Source organism: Argopecten irradians, chromosome 6 (assembly GCF_041381155.1).
Source record: "Argopecten irradians isolate NY chromosome 6, Ai_NY, whole genome shotgun sequence".
NCBI lineage: Eukaryota > Metazoa > Mollusca > Bivalvia > Pectinida > Pectinidae > Argopecten > Argopecten irradians.
In genome coordinates, this window is record NC_091139.1 from 27,733,850 (window position 1) to 27,753,896 (window position 20,047).

The 20,047-nt window shown below is 35.7% G+C and overlaps 2 protein-coding genes across 4 annotated transcripts in view; one reads left to right on the forward strand and one right to left on the reverse strand.

Annotated features, from left to right (window-relative positions):
* The window catches only part of LOC138325524 (tyrosine-protein kinase Src42A-like), a 33,140-nt gene extending 17,728 nt beyond the window's left edge, over positions 1-15,412 (reverse strand). Inside the window, exons 1-3 of the mRNA XM_069271252.1 lie at positions 14,816-15,412; positions 13,121-13,242; positions 12,541-12,704 (exon numbers count right to left, since the gene is read on the reverse strand). Coding sequence (XP_069127353.1) covers positions 12,541-12,704; positions 13,121-13,242; positions 14,816-15,222 — 693 coding nt within the window. The 5' untranslated portion in view covers positions 15,223-15,412. The remainder of the gene's footprint in view (positions 1-12,540; positions 12,705-13,120; positions 13,243-14,815) is intronic.
* Positions 15,413-18,131: 2,719 nt separating this feature from the next.
* The window catches only part of LOC138325514 (KN motif and ankyrin repeat domain-containing protein 1-like), a 114,221-nt gene continuing 112,305 nt past the window's right edge, over positions 18,132-20,047 (forward strand). Inside the window, exon 1 of one of the 3 annotated variants that reach the window (XM_069271233.1) lies at positions 18,132-18,258. The gene's annotated coding sequence lies outside the window, so the exon portion shown is untranslated. The remainder of the gene's footprint in view (positions 18,259-20,047) is intronic. The other 2 variants (XM_069271227.1, XM_069271229.1) reach the window with 2 other exon arrangements.

Below are 20,047 nucleotides of genomic sequence, written 5' to 3' on the forward strand. Positions count from 1 at the left end.
TACTAATAAATGTAGAAGATAAATTATTCTCTGAGCTAGCTAGACCACTCTGTCTTTTCTGATTTTGGTGACGCGATCACTTTCCCAGCCTAAAATAGATATTGATCAATAATGGACCTTATCTAATAATATGTGTTTATCTAAAACGATAGGGAAATACTAAAAGGTTATATTTAGTATCGAGTCTGCATCACCACTTACATGACTAACCAGTTATGTGGGAACTCCAAATCATAGATGAACAAATATAAAGTTCCCTTTCATAATTAGGCATGTATACACTAGATTTCACAATGGGTAATGAACCTGCATGGTAATGCTTTTGTTCCAGGTTCATTTGCACTATGCTTGTATTAAGTGGGGATATACATACTTATTTTAGAGTCATTCTTCTTTAAAGACTATAAATATAGATTTAAGTGCTTTTCAAAACACATCAATTTTCAAGTGTTTTTCAAGGTTTAAAGTCATTTTCAAGTGTGTTTTCATGAGATGGGAGGGGGCCGCGGTGGCCGAGTGGTTAAAGATATCTTGACATATTACCACAAGCCCCCTACCTCTGGGTCGTGAGTTCGAATCCCACATGGGGAAGTTGCCAGGTACTGACTGCTGGCCGGTGGTTTTTCTCCGGTTTCTCCGGCTTTCCTCCACCAACAAACCTGGCATGTCCTTACATGATAATAGGACGTTAAACTAATAAAACCAATAAAAACCATTCGTGGCAGGCACAGTTACACTAAAATCAAGATACCTGTATTTTGTTTCAACATATAATGAAAGTAAAAGCTAAACATTTAAGTTACCCAGACCACTTCCACCTGACAGCCAGTTCCTCTGGATGATTTAATTAAAACTATTGTTATGAACCAGGTGTGATACATAACGAGATCTGTAAGACAGAAATGATACAAAGCCAGGAGATTAACTCACCATATCACACATATATGTTATTCTCAAGTTTATTATACTGAGAATTAGTCTATTACTTCAATTTAGTACAAAATTGATGCCACTCGCTTCTGCAAACAATATCAAAACAAATGTAATAATTTTATTTTTCACAACTTCTGGAATATTTTTAGAAAATACCTCCCCTATTCATCAGTATCAATGGCTGTGTATGTATGTGACCTTTGAAAATGTTAAGATTTCATGACTTGATTCTGACATTTTCTTTCAACATATCCCAACATTGACCATTTGTATATAATATGTTAGCACGGTACCTTATCATATTTGAATTGATCAAAGAGGTCAAGCCAGAATTCAGTTCCAAACTGGACCAGAAATGTTTGATTTTATACAGCTGCTACTGTCTGGAGAGGTGTTGTATGTATGCCCTGCAGCTGCAGTCATGATGCAGTAATTTGGGTGTTTTCACTGCAATTTCTATGGATTCCCATCATCTTGATAGTGACAGTAGTCATTGATCGTGGACAACAAAAGGATTCGGCCAATGGTGATTTATGATGAAGCCAACAAAGCTTAAGGTTCAAATGAAAGAAACAAAGATTACAATTAATGAAAAAAACACTCAGATTTCAAAGAAATGGAAGATTTCAAAGAAATCTATTTGAGGTTTCTGAGGTCAATGAAGTGTGATTAAAGGTCAAGGGTCATGTATAAGATAGCAATGGATCAAACAATAGTAATGAAGGTGTTTTTTCATTGATAAGGTCTGTGTTTGAGGTTTTACTTCTTAAAAGTAAACTGTTGTAGTCATAACAATGTTCAAAGTTAAAAGAATACACCATTCTCATCACTAGGTAACTGTTTTGTAGTCATTATACTTATTTAACAAATACACAATGACATGGCTTATGGAAAGAATTCCTAGTATTTATTGGTTTATATTTATAAACCTCCACTTAATTAGAATATCCAGCATCTATGTAGTTAAGTTCATATAGCTATATATTCACAAGACAAAGAATGCTAATTAGTTTAACTAATTAAGGAGGACCCAATTAAGATAAAGACAGTTCCAATGGTAACGACACTCACTCCTGGAAACTTAAGAATGCTACATCTCTATCTACACACTCCAGGAATTAGTCAAAACATGTGTGTGGTACCATTCCATGGCTACTGGTGAAGTGGGATGACTTTCATCTTGGGTAAACCCTAACACTAGGAGTCTACAACTTATCTCCAGGATAGTGCATACACGCTATAATGTACTGAATCAACCTCAACATCAGTTTGATCTGATGATACTTCCTCAAATATGTCTGTACGATTCATGCACTCCTGAAATTATCATTTCAACTTCACCTGTTATGAATGTCTGGTTTATAAACACAGATTCAAAATTTAAAGAATTTTGCAAACGGAAATTTAATCAGGTTGTGAATCAAACAAATAACACAATATCTTTATCTGGTACATCAGTACTATGCAAAGCTACATGCTAAGTATTAATTTATACACCCAGAAATAATTACAGAACATTAAGTTTTAAGTACATAATTGCCTACTACTGTACATGTAGTCAGATTTTGATTCTTATTAGCTTGGCTCCAAAGAAGGTCGGTTAGCTATATAAAGTACACACTGACAGAACAGCTCATCAGTAGTCGAGTGTATTTTTATCAATACACTGTCTTATCCACCCTAATTTCTCTTGTTTTACTAACCTAATATAGTCTTTATATGGCCTGCAGCTTTGCATGCTATACGGCATGAAACTCAGACAAGAGGCCCAAAGGGCCTTAACGGTCATCTGACTACCTTGACAATAGTAAAAATTAATTATATATGGTGTCACTTTGTCAGGATCATGTCAGGATCATTTTCAATTTCTTTCAACAAATTTTATTTCAAACAAGAGGCCCAAGGGCCTTTAAATATAGGAACTTAATTATACATAGTGTCATGGTTGTCATCTTCGATTTGGGATCAACCAGAGATGTAACAATACTTTGTCTGGACCATGTCAGGATCATTTCATGCAAGTTTCAGCCAAATCCCTTCGGTAGAACTTGAGAATAAGTTCAAAATGTGTTTTCAAGATGGCGGCTGTGACGGCCATCTTGGATTTCGGATTGACCCGAAAAATAACAACACTTTGTCTGGACCATGTCAGGATCATTTCATGCAAGTTTCAGCGAAATTGCACCGGTAGAACTTGAGAAGAAGTTCAAAATGTGTTTTCAAGATGGAGACTGTGGCGGCCATCTTGGATTCAGATCGACCCGAAAATAACAACACTTTGTCGGGACCATGTCAGGATCATTTCATGCAAGTTTCAGCCAAATCGCACTGGTAGAACTTGAGAAGAAGTTCAAAAATGTGTTTTCAAGATGGCGGCTGTGGCGGCCATCTTGGATTTCGGATCGACCCGAAAAATAACAAAGACTTTGTCGGGACCATGTCAGGATCATTTCATGCAAGTTTCAGCGAAATCGCACTGGTAGAACTTGAGAAAGTTCAAAATGTGTTTTCAAGATGGCGCCTGTGGCGGCCATCTTGGATTTCGGATCGACCCGAATAATAACAACACTTTGTCGGGGACCATGTCAGGATCATTTCATGCAAGTTTCAGCCAAATCGCACCGGTAGAACTTGAGAAGAAGTTTTAAAATGTGTTTTCAAGATGGCGGCTGTGGCGGCCATCTTGGATTTCGGATCGACCCGAAAAATAACAACACTTTGTCGGGACCATGTCAGGATCATATTCAATGCAAGTTTCAGCCAAATCGCACCGGTAGAACTTGAGAAGAAGTTCAAAATGTGTTTTCAAGATGGCGCCTGTGGCGGCCATCTTGGATTTCGGATCGACCCAAAAATAACAACACTTTGTCGGGACCATGTCAGGATCATTTCAGCAAGTTTCAGCCAAATCGCACCGGTAGAACTTGAGAAGAAGTTTAAAATGTGTTTTCAAGATGGCGGCTGTGGCGGCCATCTTGGATTTCGGATCGACCCGAAAAATAACAACACTTTGTCGGGACCATGTCAGGATCATTTCATGCAAGTTTCAGTCAAATCGCACCAGTAGAACTTGAGAAGAAGTTCAAAATGTGTTTTCAAGATGGCGGCTGTGGCGGCCATCTTGGATTTCGGATCGACCCGAAAAATAACAACACTTTGTCAGGACCATGTCAGGATCATTTCATGCAAGTTTCAGCCAAATCGCACCAGTAGAACTTGAGAAGAAGTTCAAAATGTGTTTTCAAGATGGCGGCTGTGGCGGCCATCTTGGATTTCGGATCGACCCGAAAAATAACAACACTTTGTCGGGACCATGTCAGGATCATTTCATGCAAGTTTCAGTCAAATCACACCGGTAGAACTTGAGAAGAAGTTCAAAATGTGTTTTCAAGATGGCGGCTGTGGCGGCCATCTTTGATTTGGGATCGACCCGAAAAAAAAACAACACTTTGTCGGGACCATGTCAGGATCATTTCATGCAAGTTTCAGCCAAATTGCACCAGTAGAACTTGAGAAGAAGTTCAAAATGTGTTTTCAAGATGGCGGCTGTGGTGGCCATCTTGGATTTCGGATCGACCCGAAAAATAACAACACTTTGTCGGGACCATGCCAGGATCATTTCATGCAAGTTTCAGCCAAATCACACCAGTAGAACTTGAGAAGAAGTTCAAAATGTGTTTTCAAGATGGCGGCTATGGCGGCCATCTTGGATTTGGGATCGACCCGAAAAATAACAACACTTTGTCAGGACCATGTCAGGATCATTTCATGCAATTTTCAGCCAAATCGCACCGGTAGAACTTGAGAAGAAGTTCAAAATGTGTTTTCAAGATGGCGACTGTGGCGGCCATCTTGGATTTCGGATCGACCCGAAAAATAACAACACTTTGTCAGGACCATGTCAGGATCATTTCATGCAAGTTTCAGCCAAATCGCACCAGTAGAACTTGAGAAGAAGTTCAAAATGTGTTTTCAAGATGGCGGCTGTGGCGGCCATCTTGGATTTCGGATCGACCCAAAAAATAACAACACTTTGTCGGGACCATGTCAGGATCATTTCATGCAAGTTTCAGTCAAATCGCACCAGTAGAACTTGAGAAGAAGTTCAAAATGTGTTTTCAAGATGGCGGCTGTGGCGGCCATCTTTGATTTGGGATCGACCCGAAAAATAACAACACTTTGTCGGGACCATGTCAGGATTATTTCATGCAAGTTTCAGCCAAATTGCACTGGTAGAACTTGAGAAGAAGTTCAAAATGTGAAAAGTTAACGCACGGCGGACGGCGGACGGCGGACGGCGCACGGCGGACGGCGGACGACGACGGACGAAATATGATGACTATAGGTCATCCTGACCCTTCGGGTCAGATGACCTAAAAACAGACGCCAATGCCAAAAATCAATCGTTTACCGACTTCTTTGCGCTTATTCTCTAATCTTGTCTCTAAAAGGCTTCTTGATCGATTGTGAATTGTTGTTTGGCTCAAGTCAGAGACATGGCGTTCTGTCAGCATCGGAGACCAAAAGTGTTAAAAGATTTTCCTTATAAGTCAGTTGTCAGTGACTAGAAGCGTACTAAAAGGAATTCTTTCTATTTCCATCCATTCTATTCTGCTTTTGTCTTAAGTTTATCTGTCTAAAGATCAAAGTGGTTTGAAACTCTTCAAGGACAAGTGTAATGTGTAAATGGTGAGATAAAATATTTCCAAAGATAAAATGGAAGTTAAAAATTATTGCTCTCTGTAGAGAATTGACACTCAGAAGATCAGGGTTTACTTTTACACAACTTTGATAGAACTTGTTAAAAAGCTAGTATTGATCTTAGCAGCTCCTATCATATATTCAACCAAACTTGATTTACCTTGTATATTGTAGGCAATACTAACCTTAGATGACCTTTAAAGTTAAAACTCATCGATTTAAAATAAAAATTTCATAGTGCGAGTTCTTATCCTTGACTGATCTATACAGGGTCAACCAATTAACATTGACCACATATATATATACATATAAATGACCTTAATCATATCACAAAATTGACCTTCAATTATCTTATAAAAGTCAACGATCATTGATCGTTTATTTTGTACCTTTTTTTTTAATTAACTTATAGTTATACTCAGCTATCATTCAACTTTGACATTAAAACATTCTGTATTGCTTAAGTAAACTACAATTCTTTTATCATTTCGTGAAGTAGAACATGAAGTAAAATTAAGATTTAAGAAAAACATGCATCGAAACTGAAGTAAAAAGTAAATAGCCATCCATCCTAAGCCAGTCATAATCTAAATATTCTATATTATAGCATTAAAGAAGCATTAGTCTTCGACTAAATTGAAATTTAGTTAAATAAATAATTGCTTCAAGCAAACAAAATTTCTAACAAAGTACTGATCTATCATGACCTACATATCCTTAGTAAACATCAACCTTTCATGACCCTGCAACCTATTTAGAAAACATTGTCCTTTGATAACCCAAGACAACCATTCCTATTTGAAACAAGCGCCTGCCATTGACACGGAACCTCCAGAGACATAACCTGTTAAAATGGAACATCCTCTTAATAAAAATTCAGCTGACTCAACACCTCGATCTCTTGGGACAGAACCTGGATACATAAACTCTACCATTACTACCCAATGGTCAAAGGATGGGCTGGACATCTGTCCTTTATTCCGATTCTCCACTTCCAGTACAATAGAGTATGGTGTTCCGACTAATGTACTATTAACTAGCTAACAGATAGTTATTGGGATCAATAAATCCTGCTGGAATTCCTAGATAGGACTGCCAACTAGTCCTGAGGATGTAATGGTCACCTGCTAATTAAAATAATTACATCGTTTCCTGATTCTCTTAATGGTAAAGTCTAATACATGCTGTGGATAGCAAGATTTATAACATTTGGGAATTTTGATTGGACGTTTGGGAATGGAATGGAGTCCTTTATCTGGGGAATCTATTGGCACATGTGCTGTGAATAAAGAAAATATCATCAGACTTTTATTTTACTGACTTCCAAATATCACCATTATCGGAATCTATGGTATTCCTGTAAAAGCTAAAGCAGTATGTGTTGTCACATTCAGAGGTGTATAATGGTAAATGGGGGAATATCAAGCCCTGCAGGCCTCTTTAACAGAGAAAAAAAGCTTTTTATTGAGCATTCAGACACCCTGCAATGTCAATGATCAGAGTTACAGAAAATTCCACGCAATGCTATAGATGTTGGTTGTATAACATCCATAATACAAAATGTAAATCTGTACAATGAACATTGTATCAAATGTTATAATAATGATTGTCCCATGAAGTGTCCATAACTGACAAATGTTTCATGATAGTTTGATTACTTTTACAGAAAAATAATCCCTTTCACTCCATTACTGTTACTGAAAACCATGTAATCGCTTTTATTTTAGTTCTTCCAAAGAATTTCAAATCATGGTATTTTTAACAAGAGCGTCAAAAAAAACCCCTATTTTGACCTGAAAGATTTCTGTTGTTGTGTGGGAAAAAGACCCTTAAACTCAGGATTGTGTGTTTTGTTTAGCCCTGAGTTTATCTCTATGTATGGGTCACAGCTAATTACACCCCATGTCCCTATCTCGGAAAATCAAACCCAGACTCCCATCATAACAAGTTCTGTATGCTGCATAGGTGAACCATATCATCTGGGTCAAACATTGGGTCAAAGGTAATCTAACCAAAGATCTAAAGACTAACTTAGCGCTATTGTTTTCTGGTTTTACTTTTAACATTCTACAAGAATGCAATAAAGCTTCAATAGAAAGTATACTAACCACAAAACAATAGAAACTAGACTCACTATAACCTTGTATTGTTTTATATAAGTACATCATATGTTATAATTACAAAATCATTTTAAATTTAGGGAGTTAGGAAATGCCCTCATGGGTACATACTACAGTTGATATAAAAGTTCAATAAACATTTTTATCCTGAACTTGTATAATTGAAGTCGCTGACTAATTCAAGATGGGTGCTGGTCTCGGTAAATTAATTTTTTTTAATCATACTGGGATATTCAAAGTTTTACCATGATTCTGTGTTAATATTTGGTTTGATTTGATTAATTTAAAGTCTTTTTCAACCAGGATAATTTAAAGACTTGACAAGTTTGGATGGTAAAGGAAAGCTGGAGTACCCAAAGAAAAACTATTGACCAGTGGCCAGTACCTGGCAACTGTGTCACATGGGATTCAAACTCGAAACCCAGAGGTGAAAAGTTGTGATAGTATGTCTGGACATTTAACCATTCCGCCACCACCTGGGCTCCCTTGAGTTAATAAGGCTTGAGTGCATGCTGATTCTGTTTCACAGTATAGGAGTTATGTTGATCACGAAATGTTCAGGTTCAGAATAAAACGAGAGTGACAGCTAAAGCAAATGGATTAGACTTGCAACACACAAATTTAATTTATTCATATAATTTCACTGGCTATGGAAGCTAGGCACACCAAGTGGGGCGCTATACCTTTTTTAATGAATGTTTATTGCAATACACTACAATAAACATTGGAGCCAGTGTAGTATATAAACAGTGTGGGGCAAGTAAGGTTAATGGGGTGTGACAGGGGCTCTACATGGTACAGCTGTTGTTCATACCGTAAATATCCCTCAAATTTGGAAGGGGTGGAGAGGTACAGCTGTTATTCATACCGTAAATATACTTCAAATTTGGAAGGGGTGGAGAGGTACAGCTGTTGACATATTGGTTTATACCTAATTAACTCAACTTTGTTAGGGGTGCAGAGGTACAGCTGTTGGTCATATCATAAATACCCCTCAAATTTGGTAGGGGTGGAGAGGTAAAAATGTTGTTTATATCATAAATATCCCTCAAATTTGGTAGGGGTTGGGAGGTCCAGCTGTTGTTTATATCATAAATATCCCTCAAATTTGGTAGGGGTGGGGAGGTAAAGCTGTTGTTTATATCATAAATATCCCTCAAATTTGGTAGGGGTTGGGAGGTACAGCTGTTGTTCATACCATGCATATGCTTCAAATTTGGTAGGGATAATAAATTAGATTCTGTTCATACCATAAATAGCCCTAAAATTTGGTATGGATCCTTCAAAAGGGTGGGGCAGTACCGATGCTGTTCATATCGTAATTATAAATGCCCCTCAAATTTGATAAGGGTAGAGAGGTACAGCTATTGTTGTTCACACCGAAAATATCCCTAAAATTGAATAGGGGTGGGGAAATTGTGGATTACCATCAAAAATTTACTTCCTTATTTACTTATTTTCTTTCAATGTTTGGAATATAGTACAATTAAATGTCCTTTTCTGAATCAGTGGAAAAAACCCAACCAACCCTGACCAGTCTCATAACTTCACCTTATAACAAACCATATCGCATGCACACACAAATTTTGACTGGATATAAACAAGAGGCCCAAAGGGCCTTAACACTCATCTGACTAACTTTGAAATAGTAAAATTAATTTCATATGGTGTCTCTTTGTCAGGACCATGTCAGGATCATTTTCAATTTCTTTCAACAAATCTTATTTCAAGGCCCAAGGGCCTTAACATGTAGGAAATTAATTAGATATAGTGTCATGGTAGCCATCCTCAATTTGGTATCAACCAGAGATGTAACAACACTTTTTCATTTCATGCAAGTTTCAGCCAAATCGCACTGGTAGAACTTGAGAAGAAGTTCAAAATGTGTGTTCAAGATGGCGGCTGTGGCGGCCATCTTGGATTTCAGATCGACCCGAAAAATAACAACACTTTGTTGGGACAATGTCAGGATCATTTCATGCAGGTTTCAGCCAAATCGCACTGGTAGAACTTGAGAAGAAGCTCAAAATGTGTTTTCAAGTTGGCGACTGTGGCGGCCATCTTGGATTTTGGATTGACCCGAAAAATAACAGCACTTTGTCGGGAACATGTCAGGATCATTCCATGCATGTTTCAGCCAAATTGCACAGATAGAACTTGAGAAGAAGTTCAAAATGTGTTTTCAAGATGGTGGCTGTGGCGGCCATCTTGGATTTTGGATCAACCCGAAAAATAAAACACTTTGTCAGGACCATGTCAGGATCATTTCATGCAAATTTCAGCCAAACCACACCCGTAGAACTTGAGAAGAAGTTCAAAATGTGAAAAGTTAACACACAGCGGATGGCTGATGACGAAGGACAAAACAATTATAGGTCATCCTGATCCTTCAGGTCAGATGACCTAAAAATACAATTTTATAACAACTTTATAATGTAGTCAACTATCATAAAATAATTTGTAAATTATTCACTTTTAGGTCTATATATATGAATTCAACACCATATGTTTATTACACATAAGGAATGGAAATCACAGGCTTTATATACCACCAGCAGCTGGTGAAACCCATTCTAACTACATATATACATTATCCAGATGGGACTGGTGTAAAACTAGTAGCCTAGCTTACACACATGACGGTGTTTGTTTTGAATAAATAGAAAGATAAATGTAGTATTCCTACTTCTGAAAGATGTTAGATGTTTTAAGGATATTCATGATCAGCTTCAATTCATAAAAATGGAGGGTTTTTTTGTGCAATACAAAAAATGCAATTGTTAAAAGGGGGTACCTGTTCATCTTATCAGCAAATAAGAGCGATTAAATCTGACTCAATGAAGCAAATTACTACTAAAGATGCACAGTATTTGTAACAAGATGCATATTTTTTGAACACTACAAATTTATCAGTCTTCAAGCATTAATTTCTAGTTTGCTTCTTCCATCTAGTATCCCTACAACTCATTTTCATAAATTAACATCTATTGATATTGAGCAATACATTGCAAGTGACAAATCTGTGGTAACATTCTAAATATAAAATACAGATAAAAAATTCACACAGAATGGTATAATGGAAATGGTGTGAATTTGCCCGACACATAGCTAGTGTATGGATTAGCTTCAGCTCGATTTACAAGTCACCAGCTCAGACCTGTCAACAACTCTACAGATGCTGAAGTTGCTATGGTTACAAAGCAAAATTTATTAGTTTATTTCACAAAAAAAGTATGCTAAAGGCATTATTTCACTACAGTAACAATAATGAATTTTTCATGACAATAGCATTGTTTTCAACTCAACCCGACTTCAGGTTTTGATAAAAAAAAAATTGAAAACAGAAGAAAATATTCTGTATAAAAGAATGCCGAATAGTGTAGTGTCACAAAGGAACTTTTATCATTACATTGACTAATTTAATTAGATATTCTGCATGATGACGCAGCATTATCATCTCCAAAATTCCCAACATAATTTAAATTTTGCAGTGTAAAGCTTATAAGTCTCTTACTTGTATGCTTTCTTAGTATCTTACAATCCCATATAATATCAAAACAAAGTCAGGTTTGGATGAGTCATTAAGTCGATACAGTGCTTTATGGGACTAGACGAGTTCTGGACTCATGATCTTCCTCTGGATCTTAAAGTGAACAGTCGGGCAAGGATGGCTAAAGTCGGAAAAAATGGTGTGAATGTATCCAGTATAATTTCTTATGAAATGGAAAAATAAAATCTCTCGTCAAAATCTGTCTGCGTACGAAGAAATTAATTTAAAGTATGGAAATTCTAAAACGTCCTCCCGGCTCACTATGTCCGTGGTTACATTTCCACGCAGCCTCGCTTTCAATGCTTTCAACTTTTCTTTACTTTAATGGTCAGAACTGGGAAACTAAGCAGAACTTGACCGTCGTATTAATATGTGAGAACTTTTGGAAGGCCAATGAACGCATTTAGACTGGTTTTCTTTGCCTGACTATTCACTTTAATAATTTTATGTATTACAATATCATTATATTTCTTTGTAATGGAACAGATCAAAATTGGAAAATTAGTGTTCTGGACTCGCCTTAAGAAATCCTTTATAAATTGCTGCTAAATATGCATGTTACAGATCAACCTGACCCGACAGTCATTAATCCCATTATGTGATATGATACATCCCTATGCGACACACGTGAACCACGGGCGGTGACAGGAAGTGGATACTCGGATGAGATGACACCTACCAGAGCTGTATGTCAAGTATTCCACTCAAGACCATCAAGGACTAATGCAATGCCCACTTCCTGAGCAGGATTGTGGTATAGAGACTAAGGTAGTACAAAGGGACTAGCTACTTATAGTATCCTACTTACCATATATCACTAATTAACTTTTCTGTTGTTAGCCATGAATTTGTAACAATGCTAAGCTTTTACTACTAGCAACAATGTGCACTGACAACTAAAAACTGTTCACATTTTATAAATTAATATCACAAAAGCAACCATCAGTCATGTTACTATATATTCTAAATATATACTAACACATGGTGATTTGTTTGGACATTGCCATTTAAAAAAAATCATGATTCCGTGATAAAGAAAAGAGATGATCCTCAAATGCAAGCTTTCCATGAGTCCAACAAAAATCATTGAGTTTATGACTCCTTTTGATGCATATGGATCCCAACAATCGCTGTATGGGATTATAATTTCCGATCATTCGTAGGTTCTCATCTACAATATGACAGAACAAACTGAAATAAACAGATGAAAGCATGGAAGTAGAGAATGAAACCTACCTGAGTACAGGGTTTACGAAGGTTCACACACAATCCATCTGGATCTGAACTATAATGATCTGTAAGATCTGATAATGTTCTAAATGTTACTCGTCTGGCTATGAAGAAACCACCTTCATCCAATTGCCTAATTCTGTAGTGCTTGACAGTGTCTCCATCACGAACTGAAAGAACAAGGTACACATGATATTACAATCCATTTACTGCAGCATCATCAAATGATAAGAAATAATTTTAAGTAATTATAAGGCTCATTTTTTAAGTTCAAAATGTACAAGGTATCAATTATGTTTTGTAACAAGTCACACACCAATCCACTCAAATAATATGCTGTATAAAGTATCTGGTTCAAAGTTTCAACTTAAAATGCACATGCATAGATAAAATTAATTGCATCTCTTATTAGATTTAGAATAAAGATTGATAGTACATTCAGCCAAAACACATGTTCATGATCAGCTGATCATGACTCTCATAATATACTGAAGCATTCATTTGACCAGACAAACAATGTTTTCTGTATGGTTACAAAAGTTGTAAAAGACATTATCATATAGCAATTAATGCTTGATTAGCTTACCTGATAAGGAATAATCATTTCTGCGACTTTCACTGTCTCTTATCAAGAAAGCACCATGTTCATTTTCTATTGAAAGCAACTTTTTCTCAGCTTCAACTCGTTTAATCTTTCCGAAATACCAACTGAAAATAAAAATAAATAAGGAATGTGAAAAACTATTATTGAATGCAGATAAATAGATATATCTATGTCACAGAAAACAAGATTTTCAAATGCTACCATGCCCACTTGGAATTTTCATACTGCAATGAAAAAAAGAAAGTCCATAAAGGTAGACTTGAAAGGAATAGAAGGGTTGGAAATGAAGAGAGAATATGTAACAGTTGCGTGTCATAATTTCATTATTGATTCAATTTTTTATTCTGCTTTTTTCTGACAGTTAGTAAACAGTCAATTGGAATGTGACCAGGACACCTCCCAGGCTTATTGACAACATTAATGTCATATATTGTTCTGAAAAATGACAATAACACACCTGTTTTGCTGTAAAACATTGATGCATTATTGATCATGTTGAAATTAAGTGTAGCGGGATTAGACTGGGTCAATCTGACTCGATCATCGGTGACCATGCAGGTAGCTCAGTTGGGAGAGCACTCATCTAGTGTGCAGAGGGTCCCGGGTCCAAATCCCGGGCTGGCCGCTACATTTTCTCCTCCCCTGTTACACAATTAACATATTGGCGCCCAACTAAAAAACCAACAGTGGTAGGGCTTTTTTTCCAGCATGATTTGGGGCTGAAATTCAGCCCCTTTCCCTTTGGCAAAGCCTTATAATTTTTCCCAATTAAAGCCTTAAATTCCCCAAAATCAAAGTTTCTTGGTATTTTTATATCCGGAAATATTGCATAAACTTAGTTGGATAAGGATTCAATATTTGTGAATTGGTTTCAGAAAAGTACATTTACTACACTTGGAATGAAAAAATCTTACTGTTATGACTTATTTCCTATTTCATAATTTTCCCAAATCTTGGTTTTGTTGCACATTTTCCCAAATTCAAAGTCACAGGCCCCATTCCCACAGCAGTGAGAAAAAGCTCTGAAGGGTCTCGTATGTCTTCGAGGGCGAAGACTTCGAGAAAGGAGGGAAGAACGTAGAGGGATTGGACTGGGTCGATCATCGGTGACCAGATAGCTCAGTCGGTAGAGCACTTGGCTAGTGTTCGGAGGGTCCCGGGTTCGAATCCCAGTCTGGCCACTACATTTTCTCCTCTCCTGTTACATAAGCAACAAGTTAATGATAACATCCTCAATATAAATCAATAACCTGGCATGATTATGATCAAACCCTGAAATATTGAGGATGCTGAATGGTTACAGTTGTCAACTTGACAAGGAAGGTACCTCCTTAGTTAAGTATATTCAAAATGGAACTAAATAAATTGCACGTCCTACCACATTGTTGGAAAAACATACACTCACCATATCATACTAGGTGCCTAATTATATATCATACTCACCACATGCATTTCGCTTCCATACACTGTCACGTTAATTGAAATGTAAGTAAGTAAACAACAGAAAAAAAATTCTACAATTCATTTTTGATTAAAACAACAGCAATTTAGAGAACAATTTAAGTAGCAAATCATTTATAGAATACCTGGTTGTTATATTGTTGATTGCAATGATAGCCAATAGTGCCAATACACATGCCAAATTCTAAAAATAAAATCAATGTAATGTTTACTTACGGTTCCGATTCCAAACTCTTCAGCTTAGCGACATAATTAGACGGGATATATCCCTCGTTTTGTGTTGTTTTTGAGCGAGCATACCACCAATCACCCTGTGTATCGTTAATAATTTCTAAATGTTCTCCTTTCCGGAAGCTGAGATCCTCGGCAGTCCTAGCATCATAGTCGTACAATGCTACGAACACTTTGGTGGGGGTCGTGGGGGTTTCACTCGATGGCTCCGGTTGCGGAGTGGATGATATAGACACTATAGGGCTTGTAGATGGGGGTGGGGTAGATATTGCGACAGGTATGGGGACGGTTGGGGTCCCATTTGACAGTTCCTGGGCTGCCTTGTTGTGTTGAGGAGTCGTCTGTGTACCAGGGACATTGCTAGTGTTGTCGCGCCGTAAACAATTCCCCATCACGTCAGTTTATAATCTAAATCCACAGAATAAAACAGGATCTACCCACCTAAAACATTGGTTTGGCTACATCACTCACAAATACCTATTTTATCCGGAATATCGTTAATCCATGTCAGCTTTCTTCTCATCATCTTGAATGATTACCAGACATGATGAAAACCGAACAACACACAAGACGGTATTGCGCGTTAAAAAGTAGTTCTATATTAATTGATCAATTATGTATATTTACAAGCTTGTAATTTGTTATATTATTCCAATGCATCATCGACTTACAATTGTTGTGTTCAAACTATCCCTGTAACAAACATTTAGAACATATCGACATCCCAATTACAATTTATTCATACGCAAAAGAGCCGAATTACCAGGCAGGTGCCCGTTTCGATCGCTAATGATACGTTAGCAGAGATTGGTCAAAATTCATTTCCGGTGCCGGATACCCGTTTCATGAACCAATCGAAACGGGTTTAACAAGGTAGAGATTCGGGCGTAAACACTTGCAACAAGTAACATTTTTATGTGAATTCAAACAATACTTATGAATGTAATTATTTGTTAAGAGAAAAAAAGACGATATTGACTAACTATCAAGTCGAGAAATTGAACCAATGAAAAATATAGAAAGAGTTCTAACGAAAGTAAAACTAATAAACTAAGTAATTTACCCACCAAGGTATTTTAATTAAACAAATCGGCTTTATTAATTATTGATTAGTAAGTTATATTTTATATTTCATTTTTGCGCATTTCAAAAATAAAATGATGCAATGTATTTGGCATATCATTCATGATTTTTGTATTGATTTCATTTCACAAAAGTTTGTTTTCTTAGACGAGTAATGACATGAAAAATAACTATTTAGTTTTACAGAAAAGGTACCAATTCCAATAACAACTATAGAGGGGGAGTGGAAGAGTATGAGAGCCAGAATAATCAAGGAATTAATTTTGTGCCATTTTTATTACTTTTCCTGAACGTAAGTTTAACATTTTACTACTCATCCCACGACAACTTGACACTATAGACACATACATGTACACATATATATACACACACGTAAATTTTCATATACACCTATTTTCATACAACATTACAGACGGGACAAGTGACGACGACAACAAACAATGTAGGAAAAAATTTTAAGGGAAAAGTTAGAGAGGATACTGAGGAGAGGGAAAAGGGAGGAAAGGGAGGAGGTGCCAGGACCATCTCTTTGGTATTGCTACAATGTACCTTTTTTCATACAAAAGGAGCACTGCAGACTCCTATGAAGAAACTACAAGTTTAAAGTGTATTTTTTTATAATATGAAAGTCGATTAGCGAATAGCTAACAATGGTGTAATGGAAAAAGATAAAGATAAGGTTTAATGTCTGACTTTTGTACCACATTAAAATAAGACATCTACGGAAGCGTATTAAGCTCACATAGGAAAATATTTTTCAGGATAACGAAAATGTTTTATTTGGCGGCCACCAGATTATTACCTGGCGGCCACCAGATAAATTAAGTGGCGGCCGCAATATATTATCTGGTAGCCGCCAAATAGTTCGGTAATTAAGTGACGTTCATCCCACCAGATAAGTAAATGGCGGCCGCCACTTAATTATCTGGCGGCCGCCAGGTAATTATTTGGCGGCCCTATCTGGATAAGGATTTTTTTCTATGTCTCAGGTTTAACTGAACTGAACTGGCCAAAAATCTACAACACTTTAAAATAAATCGTTTCTTTTTTCTTGTGGAATATACAGAATGCGAAATTGCATACGGCACCAAATCGCAAAAACAATCGGTCAACAAAATGTTAATTACACTCTCGCGGTACATTTTCTTGCCTCGATCAGTGGATATATTTCGGTCATATGGCTTCTCCGAAGTGAAAAACGTTGTTATCAGCGCAATTGAAATATAATTCCAATATATTTCTAATTACCGATTTATGAATCGATAACTGTTTCAGACTTAAGACTGGCGTTGGTCGTTAAATTTTGTCATTCCAGCAATACTCACAATGAAATATTTAAATTTCCTGAGTATGTCTGTACTAGTACTGCGAAAAGAATGACTATATATAGTGTCTGTTGGCGTTGCAATATCTTAAACGTGAAGAATTAATTAGTACGCCACGATGCTTTTTTTATATATATAAATTAGAAGATCAGGCCTTCGATCGTATGCATTCATGTCCGTAATTGTCTTTTCCATTGCTAATATATCAAATGCAACAATGTATAAGTGAGACTTTTATAAATCCTTAGTCAAAAGTTATACATTTGAAAAGTTTGTACAACATAATTCATATTGTATGATACAGTACCATCACAGTACGCTTAATTTTTGTTGTCAGAGTTCAATAATTTCATTTTTGAAAATAAGCTGCACTATACATTGTACTTATATGATAAGCATAATTATACATTTGGCATTGCTGTTATTGAAATATTTCTAGAAAGAAAGAACCAAACGGACTAGAGCTTATAAGTGCAGATCATGTTGGTTTCCCCCTCCATGGTAATGTAAAAAAAAGTATGCAGCGTTCTATATAAATATATATTTATGGGGAAATATCTATATAAAAAACATCAACATCAAAATGTGAGATTTAAAATTCAATCTCGGAATATGAATATCTTGATTTTACAGACAAGTGCCTGATAGTTTTTTTTTCTCTCTCTCGCTTTTCTGAGAGGACTGCACAATTAACATTTCTCTCTATATAAAAAAACTTCTCTTTAAGAAAATACTCTATAGATATGGATAAAATGAAGTTATTTAACCTTTTAAACGGGACAAGAATAATAATAATAATAATAAAAAAAAAAAAAAAAAAAAAAAACGCGCTTCTGTAAGACGGTAAATATTCCGGATATCATCGATCCGTATCCGGATCCGGATCGATGGTTAGATTAATGTTATACCGGAAACCACTCGAAATGAAAGGTTTTTAACTTTGACCACAAACGAACTCATTAGAAGAAGAAAACAGAGAAAACGAGTAATTTGAAGAAGGGGAAATAGCAATGATATCAGGTTGAGATGAATCATTGGAGCTCTTTTGGTTGTCAATTCATATGCTGAGTTGCTGAATATATAATGCTTCCCTCACATGCCATTCTACTTTCTCTTTCGCTTGGCCATTTGCCACTGATTTTGAATTTCACATTTGCACACGAGTTTCGCCGGTGTATTCATGTGAAAAGAATTCATTTTTTTTATCATAATATATTGTAAATCAGTTTTAGATGTTTTCATTGAAACATGATTCACACTTCATGACTATTTCAAATAAAAATAATTCTGTATTCATATTTCATACAAAATAAGATACATTGCGAATGCATTATAATGGTGAAATTTCAATATACATTTATAATAAAAAAAGTGCACAATGCAATAAATATCTTTGATTTAACACGCATTGCAGATTATGTAGCGCCCTAAAAAAGACCATAAGCTTAGTGGAGTTATCTCCCCTATGACACAAACACTAAATGTTTGGTATGTTTCAAAGAGTACAAAATGTAGCTTATTTTAACTTTTTGTTGTCTGATTTTTAACGTAATGGTTAACTCTTTTAAGATAAGATATTTAAAGGTCCACTACCTTTCTAAAAAAAAAAAAAAAAAAAAAAAATTAAAGGTTTCCTGAAAAAGTAACATAAAAAATATATATACACATCCATGGCCTAAGATGGTTACAACACCAAACCAATTAATGCAAGATTTCCTGCAAAATCCATGTAACATTGAAGATTCATTTCACTGTTTTGCCGTCTAGTGCAGTGATAGCCAACTAATGCATAGTAAATAGAATGGGAAACAACATTAAGATGACCTGCATTATGAAAATAAACATTTGATTGATTTTAAAGATGCTCCACCGCGAACAAATGGCATTTTTTTCGCTATCAAAAAGTATTTTTCTTCGATTACAAAAGTTACTTACTTTACACTGTTACTTCCATTGAAAAGTTTGAGCTTCTAATTTTACTTCAAGTCAAAAATATTAAAAATAATTGATTGCATCCCAAAAAATTTCTATGGCACTATATCCTACATGGAATTAAGTATTCATTGCGCATGCGCCACAAGCAAAATAAATTATTTTATATTATTTTTTGTGTTAATTGTGTATATATATATACATGATGAAACACCAATTATTGTTCAATTGATGAGTATTATTTATGCTCTGTCAGCGGTAGAGCATTTTAATTAATGGTAAGGGTAGTATTAAGCTAATAAATATTGTGACTACAAAATTTTCAATCTCTTTTAAATTCCAATTTTGAAATTGAGGCTGTTTTCGAAAAGGTAAGCTCACAAATTCAAAACCAATCCATATATATTAGTCTATATTAGTATCCGTGCATTTATAAAGAAAAAGTTTGAAATAACTGGAAGAAAAATAATAATGTTCCTTGATATTATATGACATGTTGTTTTGTTCTTCATTGCTCTTTTGTAGAATTTTAATTTTAATAGACATTATACATGTATTTTGAAATATCTTTTGAGTTTTAAAAGCTAAGTAATTGCCTAAAACTACATATTTTCAATAAGAAAATATTTCATTGTAACAAGAAAGCATTATTTCCCGTTACTCATTTGTGAAATTTTAAAAGTCCTAAGATTATTGCCTTAAGCTTCAATAGTAATAGGCAGAGTCATGTATGCGATAAACAAGTAACTAACTAAGATTACTGCCTTAATGTTCATTATACATTTTAGCTTAGGGGAGGTAATTCCATTTTGTCTGATTATCTGCTTTGTATGGTTAGTTTATAAAAAATCATTTTGAAAAAAATATAATTGTTATA